General features: G+C 40.5%; 1 protein-coding gene and 1 non-coding gene across 8 annotated transcripts in view; both read left to right on the plus strand.

The window, feature by feature from the left end:
• Positions 1-8,752: 8,752 nt before the first annotated feature.
• BICDL1 (BICD family like cargo adaptor 1) overlaps positions 8,753-24,561 on the plus strand; it is a 98,785-nt gene continuing 82,976 nt past the window's right edge. For 5 of the 7 annotated variants that reach the window (XR_008379533.1, XM_053588196.1, XM_053588198.1 and 2 more), the window contains exons 1-2: positions 8,753-9,280; positions 17,095-17,310. Coding sequence is in view for 6 of the 7 variants with exons in the window: in XM_053588196.1 (XP_053444171.1) it covers positions 8,852-9,280; positions 17,095-17,310 (645 nt within the window). In the remaining variant the exon portion in view is untranslated. The remainder of the gene's footprint in view (positions 9,281-17,094; positions 17,311-24,561) is intronic. The other 2 variants (XM_053588200.1, XM_053588201.1) reach the window with 1 other exon arrangement.
• On the plus strand, positions 23,364-23,483 carry LOC128585276 (U4atac minor spliceosomal RNA). Its single transcript, XR_008379994.1, has one exon. It is a non-coding gene; the product is annotated as a U4atac minor spliceosomal RNA (small nuclear RNA).

Here is a 24,561-nt window from a genome sequence, read left to right on the forward strand (position 1 = left end):
TTATGGCTCACACTAGCCCTTCACCATTTTAGGTGGGTACAATTTGCATATCACCTGATCAGTGCTGAGCAAATAGATACCTACTAGGTATCCTGCCATCTATTCTTACATTAAGACCAACCCATCCCACCTTGCTTTCAGATTAGTTAATCCAACATCCCCAACCTTTGTCTTGAAGCAAATAAAAACTATTGTAAGAGGATTACATTAAACTATTCACAGAATTTTTAAGAAATAAAGCTCACACATTATTGTAAAAAAAAAAAATCAACTTGAGAACCGCCAAGTGTATACGCATCACAAATGTTGAGACAACTCATCTCTAAAAAATATAAAATTCTTTGGGTAACACTTGGGGAATTTTTGAGACTTTTATGTTTCTACAAGTAGTTCATAAATAAAATATACAACTTAATACACATGTGATCAAGCATGGTGCACACACATCATTGCTAAATGAAAATACCAAGCATAGAACTGCTTTATCACACATTTTGCCGCTCCTCATGTTTCTTCAACACTTGGTTTTTTGAAAACAAATTTTCTGGAAAATGTTTTGTCTTTTACACTTCCCAGTTTTTGCAGATCGAGATGTTAATAAAAGTAAACAATTTGGAAAAATTGGATGAGTGTTGTTATATTTGGAAATATGAGGATTTCAAAGAAGGAAAATTCATGTTTTTCCCTTAGTGATATAACAGTGCTTATGTGGAAATTCATCCATAGTATGTGAAGATGGGTCATACTCCAATTCATCAGAAAATCCGGATACCAAAACCAACACTAATGCAAATACATTGTAAAGGAATATGTGAACATAAATAACAAAAATATGAAGTGAGTCTTAACAACTAAGAGAAAGCCCTTTAGAGTCAGACAAGCCTAAAACAGAAACATCATAGTATCAGGTGGCGCCTGTAGCTCAGTGGGTAGGGCGCCAGCCACATACACCCGAGGTGGCGGGTTTGAACCCAGCCTGGGCCTGCCAAACAACAATGAGAACTATAACATCAAAATAACCGGGCATTGTGGTGGGCACCTATAGTTCCAACTACTTGGGAGGCTAAGGCAAGAGAATCGCTTAAGCCCAAGAGTTTGAGGTTGTTGTGAGCTGTGACGCCACGGCACTCTACTAAGGGTGACATAGTGAGACTCTATCTTAAATAAATAAACAGAATGGATTAATAAATTGTGGTATATGTACACCGTGGAATATTATGCAGCCTTAAAGAAAGATGGAGACTTTACCTCTTTCACGTTTACATGAAAGATGAGTAAAGTATCTCAAGAATGGAAGAAAAACTATCCAATGTACTCAGCCCTACTATGAAACTAATTTATGGCTTTCATATGAAAGCTATAACCCAGTTATAACCTAAGAATATGGGGAAGGGGGAGAGGGAAGGGAGGGAGGGGGGAAGGATGGGTGGAGGGAGGGTGATTGGTGGGATTACACCTGCAGTGCATCTTACAAGGGTACATGTGAAACTTAGTAAATGTAGAACATAAATGTCTTAACACAATAACTAAGAAAATGCCAGGAAGACTATGTTAACCAGTGTGATGAAAATATGTCAAATGGTCTATAAAACCAGTGTACGGTGCCCCATGATCGCATTAATGTACACAGCTATGATTTAATAAAAAAAAGAAGAAGAAAGGAAAAAAGAAGAAAAAATAGTAATAATAATAATTCCATGATCAAAGTCGGGAGGTATTTGGGGGTATGGTATATGATGAAACTAAGCTTGTGATCTGTCTGAACTTTTATATATATTACATTCTACTTGTTTTAATTCCTACAATGTTATACATAAGATTAAACCAATTTACAGCGCCTGTGGCTCAGTCGGTAAGGCTCCAGCCTCATATACCGAGGGTGACGGGTTCAAACCCGGCCCCCGCCAAACTGCAACCAAAAAATAGCCGGGCGTTGTGGCGGGCGCCTGTAGTCCCAGCTACTCGGGAGGCTGAGGCAAGAGAATCGCTTAAGCCCAGGAGTTGGAGGTTGCTGTGAGCTGTGTGAGGCCACGGCACTCTACCAAGGGCCATAAAGTGAGACTCTGTCTCTACAAAAAAAAAAGATTAAACCAATTTACAGAATATTCATCTCTGGGAAAAAAAAAGAATGGATTAATAAATTGTGGTATATGTACACTGTGGAATATTATGCAGCCTTAAAGAAAGATGGAGACTTTACCTCTTTCATGTTTACATGGATGGAGCTGGAACATATTCTTCTTAGCAAAGTATCTCAAGAATGGAAGAAAAAGTATCCAATGTACTCAGCCCTACTATGAAACTAAGTTATAGCTTTCATATGAAAAGGGAAAAGGGAAGGGAGGGGTTGGGGGAGGATGGGTGGAGGGAGGGTAATTGGTGGGACCACACCTACAGTGCCTCTTACAAGGGTACACGTGAAATTTACTAAATGTAGAATATAAATGTCTCAACACAATAACTAAAAAAATGCCATGAAGGCTATGTTAACCAGTTTGATGAAAATATTTCAAATTGTATATAAAACCAAAAAAAAAAAACAAAACAAAAAAACCATCATAGTATCATGTACTAGAGTATATTGGTGTTGCACATTGCCATTATAGAGTTATTGGGAGGATTAAATGAGATGGTATTATATAAAAGATTATTCTAGCATGAAGCAGAATAAACTTAATAAGCTTCTTAGAACCCCCAAGGGTTTTCATAACTTTTCTTTGATGAATTTTAAATCCTGGCACAAATTTCCATGTAGGCAGGTACATGTTCAGTTGTTACCTCAAGGGTGACCTAACAAACTAGCATAACTCTAAATCAGCAGTTCTCAAACTGTGCAGCCCTGTCCCCTGATGGTCCCAAACAGCCTTTCAGGAAGGCCACCAAATTAAAAAAAAACAAAAAAAAAATTATTTTCAGAATAACTGTAGCAATAGTAATTCTATATTGAGAATAGTAAAAACAAATTTCATAATAATCCTAAAGACTTAATACTGTTTTTAACTGTGTTGACATTAGCACTGATGGTATAAAAGCAATGTGGTAGATAACCCTACTGATACTTTAGCATGGATCCAGGCAGTGGTCCCAAGTGTACAGGTAGACACGTTATTATTCACTCCTGTGTGCTCACAGAAAACAAACAAACCCTAGTTTAACTTAAGACTATCCCTGAGAAAACAGTACTTTATTAAATCTAGACCATTGAATATACTTCTTTTTAATATACCATGTGAAGAAATGGGAAGTGCTGGGGCGGCGCCTGTGGCTCAGTTGGTTAGGCGCTGGCCCCATATACCGAGGGTGGCAGGTTCAAACCCGGCCCCAGCTGAACTGCAACCAAAAAAAAAAAAAAATAGCCGGGCATTGTGGCGGGCGCCTGTAGTCCCAGCTACTCGGGAGGCTGAGGCAAGAGAATCGCTTAAGCCCAGGAGTTGGAGGTTGCTGTGAGCTGTGTGATGCCATGGCACTCTACTGAGGGCCATAAAGTGAAACTCTGTCTCAAAAAAAAAAAAAAAGAAATGGGAAGTGCCCATAAAGCACCTCTGCTGCATATTGTATGATGGTTGTCTTTTTTTTTTTTTGAGACAGTCTTACTCTGTCACCCTGGGTAGAGTGTCATGGTGTGGCACTATCATAGCTCAAAGCAACCTTAAAACTCTTGGGCTTGGGTGGTGCCTGTGGCTCAAGGAGTAGGGCACCGGTCCCATATGCTGGAGGTGGCGGGTTCAAACCCAGCCCCGGCCAAAAACCACACACACACAAAAAATAATAAAATAAAATAAAATGGTTCTGTTCCTCTATAAAAAAAAAAAAAAAAAACTCTTGGGCTCAAGTGATCCTCCTGCCTCAGCTTCCTGAGTAGCTGAGACTATAGGCACCTGCCATGATGTTGGCCTAGTTTTTTATTTTAGTAGAGACAGGGTCTTGCTCTTGCTCAGGCTGGTCTTGAATTCCTGAGCTCAAGCAATTCACCTACCTCAGCTTCCCAGAGTGCTAGGATTATAGGTATGAGCCACCATGCCTAGCCATGATGGTGGTATTGAGGTGAAGCACTTGTACCAACTTTTGAGTTGTGAGCTGAACATCATTTTTACACACTTGAATGAATGACACAAATTTCAGTATTCTTATCTGAGTATTTACAGACATTTTTGCAAGAATTAATGAAGTGAGTCTGTCCCTTTGAGGAAGGGTAGCTCTCAAGTGAAAATAAGAATTTTTTAAAAACTCACATCTACCTCGGTCAGCTCAGTAGCCTCTCAATACTTAAAGACTTTTTGTTGTTGTTGTTGTTGCAGTTCGTTTTTTTTTTGGCCGAGGCTGGGTTTGAACCCACCACCTCCAGTATATGTGTCCAGCGTCCTACTCCTTGAGCCACAGGTGCCACCCAATACTTAAAAGATTTTTATGATGAAATCAGTGGTGATATTAATAAATGGGATTCTTTTGACATTGTATGACCTGTGATGATATTTGAGAGAGCTGAATAACTGAAATATTTCCCAAATGAAAATGCATGTCATTATAGAATCAATTATATGTAGGGCACAGGTGTTATCAGATGAAGAGGGTCTAGCCTCTGGTCACTGTCAGTCAATATGCAGACACTGGGATAGGTCCACCAAACTTTATTTGTTAGAAGGCCAGCAATTCTGGAGAACAGTGAGAATAGGCTTTCCAAGACTGTTCTGTTCCTCCATTTCCAAAATCACAGTCCTATACATAAAAGTTCAAAGTAAAGACCACATTAACCCTTATTTTAAACAACAATCAGCACAACTCAATCAGCACAACCCATTACATCATTCCAATTCAAAAGCCAGTTTTCCGGGCAGTGCCTGTGGCTCAAAGGAGTAGGGCACTGGCCCCATATGCCAGAGGTGGCGTGTTCAAACCCAGCCCTGGCCAAAATTGCAAAAAAAAAAAAAAAAAAAAAAGCCAGTTTTCCAAATCAATCCACTTAAACCAGGCGTCCTCAAACTTTTTAAACAGGGGGCCAATTCACTGTCCCTCAGACCGTTGTGGGCTGGACTATAGTTAAAAAAAAAAACAAACTATGAACAAATTCCTATGCACACTGCACGTATCTTATTTTGAAGTAAAAGTACAAAACAGGAACAAATACAATCACACGGCCTCATGTGGTCCGTGGGCCGCAGTTTGAGTACCCAGGACTTAAACTATCCAAGATAGGTATCCTCAGGGTGGGAGCTAAACCCACAAAACAACAGGAATGGGAGGCAGGAGGCAAAGATCACCTGGGACCCAAACTGAGCAGGCCAGCTGTTGCCCCAGCCCAACTAACTCCATCCCATTCTCACATGTTCTTTCAAAGGAGCTATTCAAAGTGAAAGATACATCAATGGATTCTGACATAACTTTTAAGAAGCTATCACTTATCAAATTTCAGTGTAATATCAAAGAAAAATATCCAAAATTATCTGAAAAGGCTATTCTAGTATTTTTACTTTTCCCAACCACTTATCTTTGTGAGACCATGTTTTCTTTCTTTCTTTTTTTTTTTTTTTTGTTGCAGTTTGGCTGGGGCTGGGTTCAAACCCGCCACCATCAGTATACGGGGCTGGCACCCTACCCACTGAGCCACAGGAGCCACCCCCATTTTTCTTCATATAGTCACCCCCGTTTTTTCTATTGTTAAGCCACACATGACAGAGATTTGCAAAATGAAAAACAGTGCCACTCACTAATTTTTTAAGTTTGAGAATATACAATTATTGCACCTAAAAATATACTATGGTAGTATGTAATGTTTATCATAAATATTTTAATATGAATTAAATATTTAATTTTTTCTTCATTTTTTTTTTTTTTTTTGTAGAGACAGAGTCTCACTGTACCGCCCTCGGGTAGAGTGCCGTGGCGTCACACGGCTCACAGCAACCTCTAACTCCTGGGCTTCCGCGATTCTCTTGCCTCAGCCTCCCGAGCAGCTGGGACTACAGGCGCCCGCCACAACGCCCGGCTATTTTTTTGTTGCAGTTTGGCCGGGGCTGGGTTTGAACCCGCCACCCTCGGCATATGGGGCCGGCGCCCTACTCGCTGAGCCACAGGCGCCGCCCTAATTTTTTCTTCATTTTAATTTCTAATACATTAATGGCAATATCTCAACGTACATAAACTAAAGGTTTTTGAGGTTCTCAATAATTTTTAAAAGTGAAAAGTGATTCTGAGACCAAAGTATTTAAGAATCACTATTCTAAATAGTACAACTAACCTGGGCTGGTCTCCTTTGACCATTTGTAGGAACATAGTGGTTAGGGCCAAAGCTACAGTAAGAAATTATCATTTCCTAGTGAAGTTAGCCAGTGGAACATTGTTAGGGAGGAACTATTCAGGAACTAGAATTACCACCATAATAGTTCATGTTTATGGTAACAGGTAAATAGAATAGATCCAGGACCAATGATCTCAAGCAAGGCAAGCCAAAGTCCTCTTTGGAAAGATAGGCTGAATGTCTCCATCAAGGAAAAATAAATTTTAACTGAAACTTCTTTTGATTAAGAAACCAGTGTGTGTGTCGATTTGTGTGTCTCTATATCAGTTAGGGAGAAATTGTCATTTTGTTATAAAATAAGACAAAAGGGAGTTTCAACAGGATTTGGGGAGGGCTCACAATTTTTGCTGAGGTGTGGATGCATAAAATAATAGGTGTACAGCTTTCCATTGCTGGAATAGTACCATGATCAATTGCAGAAATTTAGCTCTAACATTTATTGAAGTGGGAACGCCTCTATTATCTGTCTTCTTTCCAATCAACAAATGAACAAAGCCAGGCCAGAGGTTCAGGACCTTTTGGATTCTCACCTTTGGTTGGGTTTATTAACAGCTGAGTGTTTTTTAGGCTTTGAATTTAATAAGAAACAAAGGTCATGAGAAACTGTTTGACCCACGTCAGCCTCTTGCTGTCCAGAAATTTTCATCTCACTGAGATGAAAGGAACAAAGTTATGATCTAACTAAAAAATGGGTTGTCTTCCGATAGAAGGAAACAATAGGGACAACTTCTAACTTCAGAAGGGATTGTTTCTGAAAATAGGAGACACAGAGCATCACCAATGAGGTCAAAGGAAGAACTGACTGGAAATCACCCAGTAGGCTCTTCAATCTTCTTTTTGATCATTGCAGGAAGCTTCCTTCTATGTCCACCCAACCTGTCCTGGTCACAAATGACCATTTATCGTCCTCAAAACTGATCATACATGAAGTGGCTCTACCAGTTGTAATGATCTGGATGGACGGACTCCTCCTCTCAGGCCTTAATTTCATCCTCCGTAAAATGATAAGAGTGAACAGTATTTACTTATAAGGTTCTGTGAGGATTATCTAGGATAATGAATATAAATATGTCCTTAAGACAGGACATGGCACACGCTTAAGTGACAAACAAACGGTAGCTGTTATAAGGGAGATTTTTTTTTTTTTTTTGCTTCATATTCCCATGTGTGAGTAGCTTTTTTCGTTCTCTCTCTTCATCCACCTTTTCTCTCCGGGCTGCTGGTCTCCGAAACATCTGGTCCTCCATATCCCTGAGTCATCATCATTAAGATGCCGTGTTCCCTCCTACTGCTCTCTAGGGCTCCCTCTCCTGACTGCTGAGCTCTCGTGGGGACCCAGACCTAATTCCACGACAGCGAGTCACTTTAGGGGCTTGGTCGGTAACCCGCCTTAGAGAAATGTCCTTAGTGTTTTTTGCCCAGAGACCACCTAACAGGTGACTACAACGAACCCCCACCGGCCTCCGAGACGCGCCCCCGCCCAGAGCTAAGAGCAAGGCTGGAAGCTGAGCAGCGCCCGGAGATGCTCTCGAGGCCGGGGGCGGGGCCGTGCGCCTCCGGAGGTGAAAGCGAGGCCGAGGGCGGGACCGTGCGCCTTCCGCTGTGAGAGCAAGGCCCGGGATGAGGCCACATCTCGAGCTGCGCGTGCCGGGGGCGGGGCTGAGAGCGGGACCGCGCCCCAAGGGTAAGCGAGGCTGGAGGCGTGGCCACGCCTGAGGAGCGGTGGAGACGGTTAAGGATGCGCCGGCCGCCTCCGCAGGAGGCGCGCACAGCTGCCGCCCCGCGGCCTCAGGCAGCTAGGGTTTAAGGCCGTCGGCGCCACCTGGGCGCTGCTGAGGAGACACGCTATCCGGCGAATCCCGCGCGGGCGCGACGAACAGGTGCCCGCGCGCGTCAGGCGCCGGCAAGGGGCGGGGAGAGGGGGCGCGGCCGGAAGCCCGGGGCGGGGTGCGGCCGGCCCGGTGAGCGGGAGGAGCCGGGGAAGACAGGAAGGAGCTCGCCCAGCTGCGCAGCGTGCGATGTGGAACCGCCGCCTCGGCCCCTGCAGCAGCCGCCGCCGCCGCTGCTGCTGGGGCTGCCGAGGAGCCGAGGGTCATGGAGCGCGGCTGCAGAGAGCGGCCGCCGGCAGCAGCAGTAGCGAGCGTCGCAGCGACAGGGGAGCGCAGCCCGCCCCGTGAGGCGCTGCTTGGCTGGCGGCGGCGGCAGCGGCAACAGGGCGGCTGAAAACCGGCGGCAGCGGCAGCGGCATTCCTTCTCGCATCTTCCCCTCCTGCTTCGCGTCCCCTCAGTCTCCTCTCCTTTAGCCTTCCGGCTCCCACCCTGTCCTTCTCCTCCCCACCTGCGCGCGCGGGCATCGGCGCCCGGGGACGGGGGAGGGGAGCGCGTGCAGCCGGCGCGGGGGAGGGGCAGGCCGGCGCGCGCCGCGCCCAAGGCTCGCGGGGACCGGAGGGGCGCGTGCGGCGGCGGGGCGCGGGGCGGCGCGGCGGGGCCCCTCCCCCTTGCAGCCTGGCGCGCGCCGGCCGGGCCGCACCGCTGCGGGCTCCGCGCGCGCGGGCCATGTCCGCCTTCTGCCTGGGCTTGGCTGGCCGCGCTTCAGCACCCGCCGAGCCGGACAGCGCCTGCTGCATGGAGCTGCCCGCTGCGGCCGGGGACGCAGTCCGGGGTCCTGCCGCCGCCGCTCTCATCTCCTTCCCCGGGGGCCCGGAGGAACTGGAACTGGCGTTAGAGGAGGAGCTGGCGCTGCTGGCGGCCGTGGAGCGGTCGTCCGACCCCGGGGAGCATCTTCAGGCCGAGCCAGGGCCTGCAGCCGAGGGGGCCGGACGGCAGCCACCGCCCGCCCAAGACCCCGAGCTGTTGTCGTTGATCCGGCAGAAGGAGAAGGATCTGGTGTTAGCAGCCCGGCTGGGCAAGGCGCTGCTCGAGAGGAACCAGGATATGAGCCGGCAGTACGAGCAGATGCACAAGGAGCTGACAGATAAGCTGGAGGTGAGGACCTCCCTCCTGGGATGGGTGGGAAGCAGGTGCAGCCCAGGCACCCGCCTGGCCCTGGGCAGTTTGGGGAGCGACGCACCTTCCTCTCCCTTGCTCACCCTACATCACAGAAAATCTCCTGGAACGCATAGGAGGTAGCATGGAGGGTTTCTGATTATTAGATCGGGGCATTCATTGAATCCACCTGACTTTCCAACTCTGCTCACAGTAAAATAGGTCCATGCACAGCTCCATCCACTGTGGGCCGTTCTATATATGTACTGTAAACAGCATCTAAAATAGAGCTTACAGTATGACTAATTTATACAGCGCTAGGTGATGTCTGCACACACAAATGAGAAAGTCGGGAAGCATTTAAAATAGGCTCCAGGTTTTCAGAGACGTAGTTAATCTCTAATCAGTGTGTTAGCTTAAAGCAGGTGTCCTCAAACTTTTTAAACAGGGGGCCAATTCACTGTCCCTCAGACCGTTGGAGGGCCAGACTATAGTTTAAAAAAAAAAAAAACTATGAACAAATTCCTATGCACACTGCACATAACTTATTCTGAAGTAAAAAACAAAACGGGAACAAACACAATTCACACCACTTCATGTGGCCCGCGGCGTTTGAGGACGCCTGGCTAAAGCTTTTGGCGTTGACGCCTCTTAGACGCCCTTGTCTTAACTTACTGGCAGCTCAGAGTTGTGGGAACAAGTGCCCCTTAAAAGAGCTTTTTATAGCCTTCAAATACTCAGGGATTAGGAAGTGTGGTTTCACTGCAGAAACCAGGCGAGCCAGGGCTCAACATGTGACCGCTGGTAGTGGATTTAACTTGGGTTTCAATATTTATGTGTATTTAAACACTACTCATATGTTTAGACCTATTTCTAGATCTCAGACTTTGATAACCAAACGCAACCTATGGGAACCATATTACTTTAATTTCTTTTACAAATACCTCTTGAAGTATCTGTAATATTTCTGCCAATTTCTTGAGTCAGTGTCTGTCAGAGCTATGTCTGTTTTCTTGCCCTTAACTAGAAAAGGGCCTTGAATGTAGTACAGAACACTAGCATTTATAAAATAGATTGCAAAAAAGGGGGAGTTACTTGTGACAGTGGAGATGAGCTTATCCTTTTCTGCCTGTGCATTTACTGTTACCCAGTTTGGTTGCTACCAGTTCTTTTTATTCTTAGTTACAAGGGAATAGTACAGACCTGAAATCGATCCTAATCCGGTTCAATCACTGTTGCTGGTTGAAGAGTCAAAATGTAAATTCAGAAACATTTCTGTAATAAGATTTGAGTGTGTCTGTAGTCCAATGCCATAAAAGTAAATAGGAGGAAAAGAGGAAACTGGTGAGTGCCCTATCGTTCAGTTGCCCTGTTAACTAGGTCTGCCAGTTGATGAACCTCTGAGATACCTTTCTGAAAAGTCGTTTGTGAAACCTGTAGGTAGACTGCCAAAAAGCAACCTAATGAATTGAATTGTTTAATTTTCACTTGAAGTAGAGCTCTAGAAATAAAAAGGCTGTCTTTTTTTTTTTTTAACTAAGAGGATTCAATTACACAACTTTGTAAAGAAGCACTACTGCTGAGATTTAAACTTGTGATTTGAAATTCCTTCAGTGAGGGACTTGATTGAAAAGGCAGCTAACTTGAAAGGAACATCGTATCAGTTTGATTAGTGATAGATTTCAGAGTAATCCTGAGTGTGCAGTTACACACATCCTGGGTTCCATGTGGAGCTTTTATACAACTCTTCCACAAAGGAAAAAGATTTCAAAATTCCGTAACAAAGTTTCTGTTGTAAAAGAATAAATTTGACATTTTTCTTATTTACCTGATGGAGAATAATCATAACGGTTTAAAACTCTTTATTATGATTTAATAAAAAATAATAAAGATTAATGGCAAAAAAATAAATAAAACTCTTAAACTGTTCTTTTAAAATCGTCACTTTTCTTCAGGTCAGCATACGCATTCTAGTTTTAAAAGTTTATTTTAAAGTTCTGGAAATTAATTGTACAAGTGCAAGAATGTACTTTACTGACCTGTGTGCTTAAAAATGGTTAAGATGGCAATTGTTACATGTGCTTTACTATAATTAAAAAAGTAAATTTAAAAAATTTTATAAAGTTTATCTTTTCAACTATTGATCATTGTTGAAACTGAGTGATGAAGGAAGTCAGCTATACTATTGCTTCTAGATATGTTTGAAAATTATCATTAAAGGTATACGTTTTTAAATGTATATTAAAAAAAAGATATGATGTTGCCATTAGTTGCTTGTTAATTCTTTTAGTTGATAAGAGTGACAAACCTGATTTACAGAGGATTGTTTCATTTGATACCTGTGCATGAGTTTTCCCCATTGTATATTTTTTGAGCAGTCTAGATTTTAGGATGTCTGTCTAGACAAAGTATTATCTAAAGTTTAACTGAAAATACAACAGCTATGTTAAATGCTTGGGGATAGAGAATCAGTCCTTTAAGAAACATTTATTCATGAGAAAACTTCATGGGGGAAGCATTTATAATTTACTACAAACTGTCAGACATTGGAATTAAACACATTTCTAGCAGGTTAATTTGAAAGATAAACATGTGAGTGGATTCTGAGAGAATGGTGGGTTCACTATTAAATAATGAGACTGGTTTTATTTTAGTCCCATCTGCTTCTTTACCACTTCAGAATTGGCATGTAACTTCCCGGCAAACAAGCCATTTTCAAGATCTTTTCTACCTATTCATTAGTTAATGTTGTATACCTCTTTGGTCCTGTGTGGCAAACCCAAGAGTTTGTTTTGTTATTTAAAATGTAAGGTACATGATTCTACACTACTTTGTCATTAAAGGAATGCTGTTTAAAATCTTCAATCGCTTTTTAGCTATACATCTCTTAGGGCTAAAATGAAGATTCAGGTTAACTGGATAAGCTAAGACTTTGGTCATTTTTTTCCACCCTGAATTGATATAGGGTATTTTATTACTCATTCACTGAATTACATTTCAGAAGTTTAAAATCCTGAAGGCATATTAACAAAATTTATTTCTTTTGCATCTACAATTAGCACCTTTTCTCAGTTTTATTGTTTTCCCCTAGGCCACAGAATCATGAGAATTGATTTTAAGAGGGGAAAAAAATGGAAATACATAATGATGGGAGTCACTAGTAGAGTTAGAGAAGAAAACCCAAGGGTTCTGATTTGCATTCGGTACGTGGTCCTCTTAAAGAGCAGTTCTTTTTTCTTTGTGTCTTAAAGAACCAAGTCCTGGGTCCTAGACTTAAGAGAACAGTGTCATTTGGGTTTTTTTGTTGTTGTTTATTTTGTTTTTTTCCAGAAATCCATTTCTGTAAAGATCTTTTATGTAAGCCAAAGCTATTTCTTTGACTTTTTTTTTTTTGAGTTTTAAATAAATTATTTTTAGAATGCTTTTAGATTTACAGAAAAACTGGGAAGATAGTATGGGGAGTGTGGGAAGATAGAATGGGTATATTCTCTCAGAATATACTCTGTACCCAGTTTCCTTTGTTATTAACATCTTAGTGTTGTAAGTTTGCCATAATATATGAGCCAATATGCGTACATAATTACTGACTAAAGTCCTTAGTTTGTATTTCTTTAGCCTTTACCTAATGTCTTTTTCTATTCCAGGATCCCATCCAGCATACCACATTACATTTTGTTTTTGTGTCTCCTTAGGCTCTTCTTAGCTGTATAACCCTGAGAGACAGGGAAGAACATAGGCAAAAACTGACCTCTGCATTTCCTGAGCTTCTCAAGTTTACTGTTAAAGTTAGCACTTAATTGAAAATACAGTTTTAGGAGAAACTTTGCTTTTCTCAGACTAGACCAAAGGCTCAATTCTGTATTTTCATTAATAGGCAAGTTTTGATTTTTGTCAAAGTATTGGGAAACCTGAAAATAGGAAGTTTGTCTCATGTCCAAAGAAATGTAAGAACAGAATAGACTGATCAGTACCACCTGTCCTCACACTCCTCTCCCAATTGGATCGGATTGGATTGATCGGATCAGATTGTTTTAGTTGCTTGGTTTGGTTGTTCACTAACAACTGTTTGCTGAATATTTTTAAGTCTCTCTGTTCTTTTAAAACATAAGCCTAATTTATCTGGCCTCTCAGTAACACTGTGATTACTGAGTTCTTTCTGTTGCCTTCTGCTCAATCTTTTTCACTTTGGAAAAATTTGATAAAACCAAGTTCACAATTTTAGAATTGCATTTGTTTCTGTATCCTATCTTTCTGGAAGTTTATAATATGAGGGAAGCATATAGCAAAAAGTTCTTGTACTGATGAGTAGAAGTCTTCTCTTACTTCTTTTCCCATAAGCTCCAAACTGAAACTGTATAAAGTAATGTGACTTTTTTCATCAAATGTACTGGAGTGGCTATATCCAAGTGAGTTATTTTAAAGAGGTCAACTTGGGAGTTAGTGAAAACTACTTTTGGTAATGTGCTCAGAATTTTAATTTTAGATTGCCATTTTTATCTTTTGGCAGGTTCTTTTGACTGCTCCCAATCCTGGTGAATTTTCGTGTTTTAGGAGGCAAATTTGACTTTCAGAAACATTCACAAGTCACTCAGAGCAAAGTAATGGTAATAAGATAGGATGAAGTGGGATAATCTCATTTTTTAGACATACCTCAAGTGTCAAATAATGGGACTGATTTTCTTATGTGAGTATAAGCTGTCCCTTAAGACTTTTAAAAAAAAAGCATTTCAAAAAATATTTTGAAAGGTGAGAACTTCAATAGAATAAGAGTTCTGTTTCCCCAGGTAAAGAGATGACTGAGCCTTCTCAAGGAGAAGATTCAAATGCTCATTTTAGCTTATCAAAACAATCTCAGTGTTTGCTGTCAACCTTCAGTGCATCAGTTTCCTGAAGAACCAAATATATATATGTATACATTTAAAAAAAATGTATACGGGCTCGGCGCTTGTGGCTCAAGTGGCTAAGACGCCAGCCACATACACCTGAGCTGGCAGGTTCAAATCCAGCCTGTACCTGCCAAACAATGACAATTGCAATAAAAAAAAAAAACAGGCATTGTGGCAGGCGCCCATGGTCCCAGCTTGGGAGGCTGAGGTAAGAGAATCGCTTAAGCCCAGGAGTTTGAGGAGGTTGTGAGCTGTGATGCCACGGTACTCTACCCAGGGCGACAGCTTGAGGCTCTGTCTCAAAAAATAAAAAATGTATACAGATATTATACGTACGTACATACATACATAATACATAGATGCCTGGGCCTCATTCATTCTTTTTTTTTTTTTTTTTTTTTTTTTTGCAGTTTCTGGCCGGGTCCAGGTTTGAACCTGCCACCTCTGGTATAGGGGCCAGTGCCCTACTCCTTGAGCCACAAGTTCCACCCCATCCTTATTCATTCTTAAGTGAATCACAATATCAGGAATTGGGGCTAAAGTGTGTCTATTTTGAACAATTACGCCAGAGCTTTTCTGAGAGCATTATAATATGAAGGTCATTATTTTAACATGTATTTCATATACTCCTTGACATATAGACTTATCTGTTGTACATACTATGCTTTTTTTTCTTTTTTGGATACAGAATCTCACTTTGTTGCCCTCGGTACCGAGTGCTGTGACATCATAGCTCACAGTAACTTCAAACTCTTGGGCTCAAGTGATCCTCTTGCCTCTGTTTTTCATTTTTAGTAGAGATGGGGTCTCACTCTTGCTCAGGCTGGTCTCTAACTCCTGAGCTCAAGAGATACACCCACCTCCACCTCCCAGAGTGCTAGGATTACAGGCATGAGCCACCTCACCTGGTCTTGTACATACTATCTTTTTAAAGTAGGAAAACATATTTAACACTGAAAAGAAGTGTCCATGTTTATCTCACAGAAACAAAAAGATAATTCCTATTTCTTTCGATCCAATGGGATTTTTTTTTTTTTGCAGTTTTGGCCGGGGCTGGGTTTGAACCCACCATCTCCGGCATATGGGGCCAGCGCCCTACTCCTCTGAGCCACAGGTGCCACCTTCTTTGTGACAGTTTCTCACTATGTCACCCTCAGTAGAGTGCTATGGCATCACAGCTCACAGCAACCTCAAACTCTTGGACTTAAACAGTTCTCTTGTCTCAGCCTCCCAAGTAGCTGGGACTACAGGTGCCGCCACAATGCCCAGCTATTTTTTTGTTGTAGTTGTCATTGTTGTTTAGCTGACCTTGGTGTATGTGGCTGGCACCCTACCCACTGAGCTATGGGCGCTGCCCCAATGGGATTCTATTTTTTTTCTAATAAAATATACATTTATATTCTACATTTACTAAGTTTCACATGTACCCTTGTAAGATGCACCCTAGGTGTAATCCCACCAATCACCCTCCCTCCGTCCATCCTCACTCCCCTCTCTCTCCCTCTTCCCCATATTCTTAGGTTATAGCTTTCATATGAACCAATGGGATTCTTTTTAGTTGAACTGCTACTTCATGGCACCTGTACTTTTTGTATTTACCATTTTCTACACGTAATTTAGTACTTTTATCAGTCTCTCCCACTAGAACAAAAACTATTATGTATATAGGCAAGGAGTGTGCCTATTTTGTTCATCATTATGTCCCTAGGACAGTGCCTAGCCCCATGGTAGGCACTCAAGATCGAATGAATGGATCAGAAAGAAATATGGAATACTTAATTAATAGATCATGATTTGAAGTAGTCCTGAACCTGAACTTGCTTTAATGATTTTGAAATATGGTGCTATATATGGCAACAAACATTTATTGAGCTATGACTTTAGAGTATTAAACAGAATAAAGTGACTTAGACATAAATCCCTGTTCTGCCATTTTCTTTTTTCTTTTTTTGAGACAGTCTCAAGCTGTCACCCTGGGTAGGAGCTGTGGCGTCACAGCTCACAGCAACCTCAAACTCTTGGGGTCAAGCGATTCTCTTACCTCAACCTCCTAAGTAGCTAGGACTACAGGTGCCCACCACAATGTAGGGCTATTTTTTGGTTGCAGGTGTCATTGTTTGGCAGGCCCAGGTCTGTATTTAAACCCGCCAGCTCTAGTGTATGTGGCTGGCGCTCTAGCCACTGAGCACAGGCACTGAGCCAGTTCTGCCATTTTCTGGTCCTAACCCTTGAGCTAGTCGCTTAACTTGCCTTTTATCTTCTTCTGTTGTCTCATTTGAATAAGAAGAGATGGTTGATCTAAAGCAGACGTCCTCAAACTTTAAACAGGGGGCCAATTCACTGTTTCTCAGACTGTTAGAGGGCCGGACTATAGTTTAAAAAAAAAAGAACTAGGAACAAATTCCTATGCACACTGCACATATCTTATTTTGAAGTAAAAAACAAAATGGGAACAAATACAATTCACATCACTTCATGTGGCCCACGGGCCGCAGTTTGAGGACACCTGATCTAAAGGGTCACTGGAGTTCTTTTCATCTCTGAAAAATTCTATCATTGTAAAAGTGTGTTATTGCACAGATAGATAATTCCAAAAGAAGCCTCCTTTAAAAAAGTAATAAACATTCTGGTTATGGGAGTCATTTTTAGTTGTTTAAATGTATAGTTGATTGAGTAGATGACTGGTGAAATTTCAAGTGAATTCTCAAATCTAGAACCTCATAACATTGAGTATTTTCAGTAAGAATAGTATTTTCCTTGTGAAACCAACTCCTTCCCTGCTCTGGAAGAAGGGAGTATTTTGTAACTGCGTATTGAGCAACTTCTGTGTTGCAGGGCATTTTACTGTGCTGACTGACTGGAAAAAAGAAAAATTAGTAGAGTGTGGCATTTTAAACAGTATTTAAATCTTCTTTACTTTTCACCCAGCACTTAGAACAAGAGAAACATGAATTGAGAAGACGATTTGAGAACCGAGAAGGGGAGTGGGAAGGGCGAGTGTCAGAGCTGGAGAGTGATGTGAAACAGCTACAAGATGAGTTAGAGAGGCAGCAAGTTCATCTGCGGGAAGCAGATCGAGAAAAAACACGGGCTGTCCAGGAACTATCAGAACAGAACCAAAGATTATTGGATCAACTCAGCAGGGTGAGTCACAGGTTAAGAATTTATAGTGGAAAATACTGAAGTTGAAACAGCTTCTGTGTAATGTCATTCACATATATATGTGATAAGAGCAATTCTGACTTTTGATTTTTTTGCCTTTGATTCTGATATTAACAAGTTAAGTATCTTCCATCTACAAGAATTTAGCAGGAGTCAGGAACTAAAACCCATATCCGAGATTAACCAGCATAGAATTTGACAATCACTGAACTTGGAAGATTTCTCATCTCTAACATAGCGTTGTACCTAATGGTTTCTGATGTTTCTTAGAGCTATAAAAGTTTGTGGTTCCTTTACTAATAGAAAATCACTGGTAAAATTATGTTAATTCATTTAGTTCAGATATTGAAAGGTACCTTTAAACTTTTTAAATTTAGGGAAAATTTCTAGAGCACATGACTTTCATTCATGTAGTATTTGTGAATGCTCATTCTTTCATGTGTTTAAATATAAAAGGAGGTATGTGCCTGTATTTTAAAATTGGATTTTTCTATGTTAAGTAAAAATTCTTATTTGGACTTCTATGGGGTGGTGTCATGGAAGTGTTAATTAACCAAGGTCAAAGCTGTAAAATCATGGTAAAGGAGGAGGTTGAGAGCTTAATAGGTGGAAATCTAATTTAAATACAGAACTTAACCTTTTTAACAAATGCAGGAATGTTATTAATGCCCTGGTCTGTAAATCCACCTACTTTTGAAAGTTAAGACCTGGATTTGCTATTGTACCTCATCCCTACTCTGATTTCACTCCTGAGCACTAACGTTCTCATAAGAGTACTGCCTTGTTCACATGGTTAGTATTTGGTGCTTCAGCCTTGGGGAAAGGCTTAGCCTGGGGCACTACTCTAATGGATGAGACTATATGAAGTTATTTCACCACTTTGTGTCATAGTTGCTTCCCAAGGGTATTCTGAGACCAGTGAAAACCTTCATCACTCATAAGAAAGTGTGAAGTAGATGCTACCTGTGGGGGAGGGAAGAGAGGAGAGGGAGAAAAAGAAAGGAAATGATAGCTGCTGACTTAGAAAGTAGCTAATTGCAGGGAAATAACAGAATATTTGTGAAAGAGGAGAATCTAGATTCCATCTAGACGCAGGGATCCTCAAACTTTTTAAACAGGGCCAGTTCACTGTCCCTCAGACAGTTGGAGGGCCGGACTATAGTTTAAAAAAAAACTATGAACAAATTCCTATGCACACTGCACATATCTTATTTTGAAGTAAAAAAACAAATGGGAACAAATACAATCACACCGCCTCATGTGGCCTGCGGGCCGTAGTTTGAGGACCTCTGATCCATTCATCATTTGGTTGACTGGGAAGCAAGAGTTGGTGGACAGTTCAAGAAGTCATTTTACAGGGCTAGCTCTGTAACAGCATTTCTACCTCAAATCTAAAATGTTTTTCGGCAACTGGGAAGGAAGTCTATGTTTGTAAAAATTTTTATAGGTTTTTGAGTTTTTTCATTCTTTATTCACAAAAGAATAGATTTTATTTATTTATTTATTTTTAATTAACATTAAATCATAGCTGTGTACATTAATGCGATCATGGGGCACCATACACTGGTTTTATAAACAGTTTGACACATTTTCTTCACACTAGTTAAGATAGCTTTCCTACATAGAGACAAAAAAAAAAAAGATAGTCTTCCTGGCATTTTCTTAGTTATTGTATTAAGACAATTATATTCTGGGCGGCACCTGTGGCTCAAGGAGTAGGGCGCCAGTCCCATATGCCGGAGGTGGTAGGTTCAAACCTAGCCCCGGCCAAAAAAAAAAAAAAAGAAGACAATTATATTCTACATTTACTAAGTTTCACATGTACCCTTGTAAAATGCACCACAGGTGTAATCCCACCAATCACCCTCCCTCTGCCCATCCTCCAATTAATATATTACTTTTGGAAAGATGTTTGGAGAACACTTAGATCTAAAAATAGATCTGCCATTCAATCCTATAATTCCTCTACTAGGTAGATACCCAGAAGACCAAAAATCACATTCTAACAAAGATATTTGCACCAGAATGTTTATTGCAGCCCAATTCACAATTGCTAAGTCATGGACGATAAAATAAACTTAACCAGAGAGGCCTGGCGAGACTGATTGATTTGTTCAGAAACATTTAACACACACTCTGAGCAGGTGGGGTTTTTGTTTGTTTTTTTGAGACAGAGACTCACTCTTTTGCCCTGGGTAGGGTGCCAAGGAATCATCATAGCCCACAACAATCTCACATTCTTGGACTCAAGTGATCTTCTTGCCTCAGCCTCCTGAGTCCTGGGGCTACAGGCCTGTGCCACCACTCCTGACTAGTTTTTCTGTTTTTAGCGGAGTTGGGGTCTCTTGTTTAGGCTGGTCTTGAACTCCTCAAAGTTTCTTATTGAGACTTAAGGAATGAATGCACCAAACTAGAAAAATTATAGAGGAAATTAAGATTTCTTGGGGGCTCAGTTCATCTTTGAAAATAACATGAGCAAAAGTGAACTCAGGGTGGCGCCTGTGGCTCAGTAGGGCACTGGCTCCATATACTGAGGGTGGCGGGTTTGAACCTGGCCCTGGCCAAACTGCAACAAAAAAAAAATAGGTGTTGTGGTGGGCACCTGTAGTCCCAGCTATTTGGGAGGCTGAGGCAAGAGAATTGCCTAAGCCCAAGAACTGGAGGTTGCTGTGAACTGTGACGCCACAGCACTCTACCAAGGGCAACAAAGTAAGACTCTGTCTCTTTAAAAAAAAAAAAGCGAACTCAGTCCCGTGAAAGGTGGGTTACCCAAGAGGTATGAAGGGAAAAAGCAGGACTTGACATGGCATAGTGAAATCACATGAAGCTTGGAATTGACTCTCTGACTGGGTGACTCTGTGTCTCAGTTTCCTTTTCTTTAAAATGAGTATAAACATTTATGCCTCAATACAAGTACTATTAAAATGAAAATGAGATAATAGTAAGCAACATATGAAGAGATTTATTTCAGTGTTGATGGTTATTTTATTAAAGCAATATCTTTATAGTTGTTTACTTGGTTAATTTCTCTATAGAAAACCTTGATAAGCTACTCCCAAAAGAATGTAGGAGAATAATGTTTCCACTAGATCTAGATTCTTGTTATCCTCTCTGGCCTTAAATATAGGCTCTTGGGTAAGTTTTGTAGCTTTTTTTCCTTTCCTTTTTTTAAGCAGGACAAGCCCCTGGGGTTTCTGTTAGCAAGTTTAGATTGCATTTTTTAAATCATTTTATTAATTGAGTATTTAGGAACAACTGGAGAAGTTAAGTACTTTGAAGGGAATAATATTCTCCTAGAACAAGGTAGCAACCAGCAGAGTTAGTAGAAGGCCATACTTTTCTCACAGTGTATATAATGTTTTTATAAGCATGTATATAATGTTTTTATAAGCATGAAGTGAATGGTATTTAAAATGTACAATATTTCTGTTACACTTTTGTCAGAAGTTTTTTACATAAATGTCATTTATTGCTGTGGCATCCAAGGCTGGTATTCTTTTTCTTAAATAATAGCTTTATTGAGATACAATACACATATCATAAAATTTACCTTTTAAATTTATCTTTTAAAAGTGTACGACTTCTGTGGGTTTTAGTATATTTTAAAGTTGTGAAACCATCACCACTATCTAATTGGAGAACATTTCACATCCCCTTCAAAAAAACTTGTACCCATTAGCAATCACTCCTCATTCCTCCTAACCTTATAAGAAGGATACCATTCACATTGGATTAGGTCCCACCCTAATGATCTCATTTAAATTTGATTACCTCTGTGAAGAACTCAACCCCAAATAAAGTCACATTCTGTGCTTCTAGGGTTTGGGCTTCAGTATATAAATGAGGGCAGGGGACACAATTCAACCCATAAGAACCATTTTGGGGTGTTTTTTGCCAACAGATAAAACTTTTGGGTCTTAGTGACATCTGTGGGAGTTGTTCACAGTAGTGCCACTTTTATTGGGGGTTTCATATACTCAACATATTTACACACCCTAAGGGCTGCCATGGCCAATAGGGAAATATTTAGAACCCTTAATTTTATTCTTTGGAAGAGTCTGGATCCATCTCTCTCATTACTCTCCTTAGTGACTAACCTGTATCCTAGTCTTCTGAATAAAACAGTGAAAACCTTAATTATTTTTTCTGTCTTTAATTCAATATGTAGCAAATATTTACTGATTAAGGCACTGGAAATATAGTAGAGAACACAAGTCCTCTGTTAGTGAAGCTAGTAGGAAGAGAGATATGAATAAACAAACAATTCCACACAAGATAATTCCAGATTATGGTATGTTTGATGGAGACTAACTAGAAAAAGGGGGAGCTCTCTTGGAAAGGGTTGGTAGTGAGGGCTTCTGTGTGGAGATGAGACCTGAAGGGTGAGGAACCAGCCATGGGAGGGCCAAGGGAACATATTTTTTGATGAATACTATTAGATTATAAACTCTTTGAGAACAGGGACCACATCTGTCTTGTTTAGTACTGTAAACAGGTAGCTGGCAGAGTCACGTTCAGTAAAAGATTGGTGGTGGTAGCTGTTGTTAAATGATTAAGTTACCCGACAAATAAATGTTTAGAACTTTAACTTTTCCAATAATACACTGCTGCTCCATGTACTTTGTAGAAGAGCACTCTTGACTATTTCAGATTCTCTTTAGGCTCTAGATACGCTATTTGAAAACCAGTGGTCGAAGATATTATGGATGTCAGTGCTTTGACAGGCAGGCTATAGATAATGGTCCTCTGTTTATATTATGTTATCTTCATAGATACTCCTGAAATTGCATAAAAACTTAATCTTCCATAAATTGAAAAGAGTGACTACAGATGAGAATGAACAGAGTTTTTGTGTGTTGCCTTAAAGCCTGTAAGTCCTTTTGTGTTGAACTCTTTTTCTCCATTGGTCTGAAGGTTGGTTAATAACTGAGTGACGGGCCTGTACCCTTCTGACCCTGCTGGTGGATATGGAAGTGAGCATTTTAGCTTTTATAAAAAATTTTCTTGTCTCGTGGGAATGATTAGCCATTATTTTGGTTTGATTATCATTATGGCTTTCCCCCACTTCTTGGAAGCATACACTCTGGACAAAAGAACTCCCTTTCTCTAATGATATGTCATCTTATCTGTTCTATGTCCAGAATGGTCTATAGTAACGGGAAGGAGGCAGCTAAAGGTTCTACTTGGGAAAGCTGAATGGCAACTTCTTCTGAACAGAACCTCTTAGTAGGATATATGTTTGTTCCCTTCCCTGTGCAGCCCTTGATGGCTTCTTTCCAAAGTAGAACTCTGTAGAATTTACCTTAAAATCATTATTTTTTCTCTTTGTATGTACTTAGGCATCTTGCTGTATTCTTTTTGATTTTGTTTTCTCAGGGCATTCTTCATTAATCTCTTTTTTCTTTATTGCAGCTCCACAAGTGCCTCTAACAAACCTCTCCCTGATTCCTCACATCCAGTATTAAGGTCATATGCCCAATCACTATGATTTCGGGTATTATCTAAATGTGCCAAAGAGGGAAGCTATATTTTAGCAATATACAAAAAGGTCTTTACCAAAGGCTGAGTGAAACCAAAAAGGGTTTTTACTATAGAATCACTGAGGTAGGGAGAGGGAGATAAAGAAATTCAATAGGAAGCTAAGCCTAGGTCCAGAGCCAAAAGAAATCAAAGACAGCCTTTTAAAATAGAATGACTTAGGCCAAGAGCTATCTGGAGAAATAGTCTAAAGATTGATGATGGAGAGATTGAAATAAAGAAACAAAGATCCAGTGTAGTTAAGATGAAGCCAAGCAGTTTGAAATCTAGATCTATGAAAGATTGGCACCTGTTGTTGTTTCTGTAAACTTTGCTTTATCTGGCCACTTAAGGAACTAGGCTTCACTAGATATACCTTAGTATATATTCAGCAATTCTAATGTTGCCTATATCCTGAGTTTGTTTATACATTTTAAAATTTAAATCTATATAAATAATACATATATATATCCATCCTTTTTTCTGATAGCAAAAAAAACCTCAATGTTCACTGTAAAATAATACTTGGAGTTGTGCTGCTGTTTAATGAGTGCATAGTGAGGGGAGTACTGCTAATACCTACACCACATGCCTGCATCAACTAGAGCTTGCTTTACCTTGGTACAATTTTTGGATAAAAGAAAAATCTTTTTCTCAAAAAAAAAAAAAAAAGGAAAAGAAAAGAAAGTAGAAATGTTTGACATAAATATGAAAATCTTTTATGTCTCTCACGAGCCTCCCTCACAAAAATAACAATTTGGTATTTTTTGGTATTTTTTTACATATACATACACCATGCATAATTTTTCTACTTTTTTTTTTTTTTTTAGAGATAGGTTTAGTAAAGCACAGGTTTAGTAAAGCATGATTATTGCTCACTGCAGCCTTGAATCCCTAGACTCAAGTGATTTCTCCTGCCTCAGACTCCCAAGTAGCTGAGACTACAGGCACACATCACCATGCCCAGCTAATTTTTAAATTTTTTGTAGAGATGGGGTCTTAGTGTGTTCCTAGGCTGGTCTTGAACTCCTAGGCTCAAATATTTCTCCTACCTTGGCCTCTCAGAGTCCTGGGATTGTACAGACATGAGCCATTGTACCTAGCTTCTTTATTTTTAAACAATATGGTTGTCTTCAGTTATTATAGCTTGGACTTTTTTATATTTTAATGGTTATATATAGCATTCCATACGGTATATATGGATATACCATAACGTAACCACCTTATTACCAAAGAGCATATATATTGGTTATGGTGATTTAGTATTACAAACATTCCTGAACTGAACATCTTTGTTCATATATTTTTGTACTCTTATATTAGTCTTTCTCTAGGATAGATTCCTAAAAATGGGATGGCTAGGTCAGAAGGTATGTGCATTTAAGTTTTTAATAAATACTGTCATATTGTCCTCCAAGAATGTTTTACTAGTCTGTACTCTTCCTGACATTTTTATTTATTTATTTTTTATATGTATATATATATATGTATGTGTGTATATATATATGTATGTGTGTGTATATATATATACATATATATATATATATATACTTTATTTTATTTTATTTTATTTTTGCAGTTTTTGGCCGGGGCTGGGCTTGAACCTACCACCTCCGGCATACGGGGCCGGTGCCTACTCCTTTGAGCCACAGGTGCCGCCCATTCCTGACATTTTTATTAAGACTGAAAAACCTGGTGGCACCTGTAGGTCAAGCA

The sequence above is a fragment of the Nycticebus coucang genome, chromosome 4 (genome assembly GCF_027406575.1).
Source record: "Nycticebus coucang isolate mNycCou1 chromosome 4, mNycCou1.pri, whole genome shotgun sequence".
Taxonomy (NCBI): Eukaryota; Metazoa; Chordata; class Mammalia; order Primates; family Lorisidae; genus Nycticebus; species Nycticebus coucang.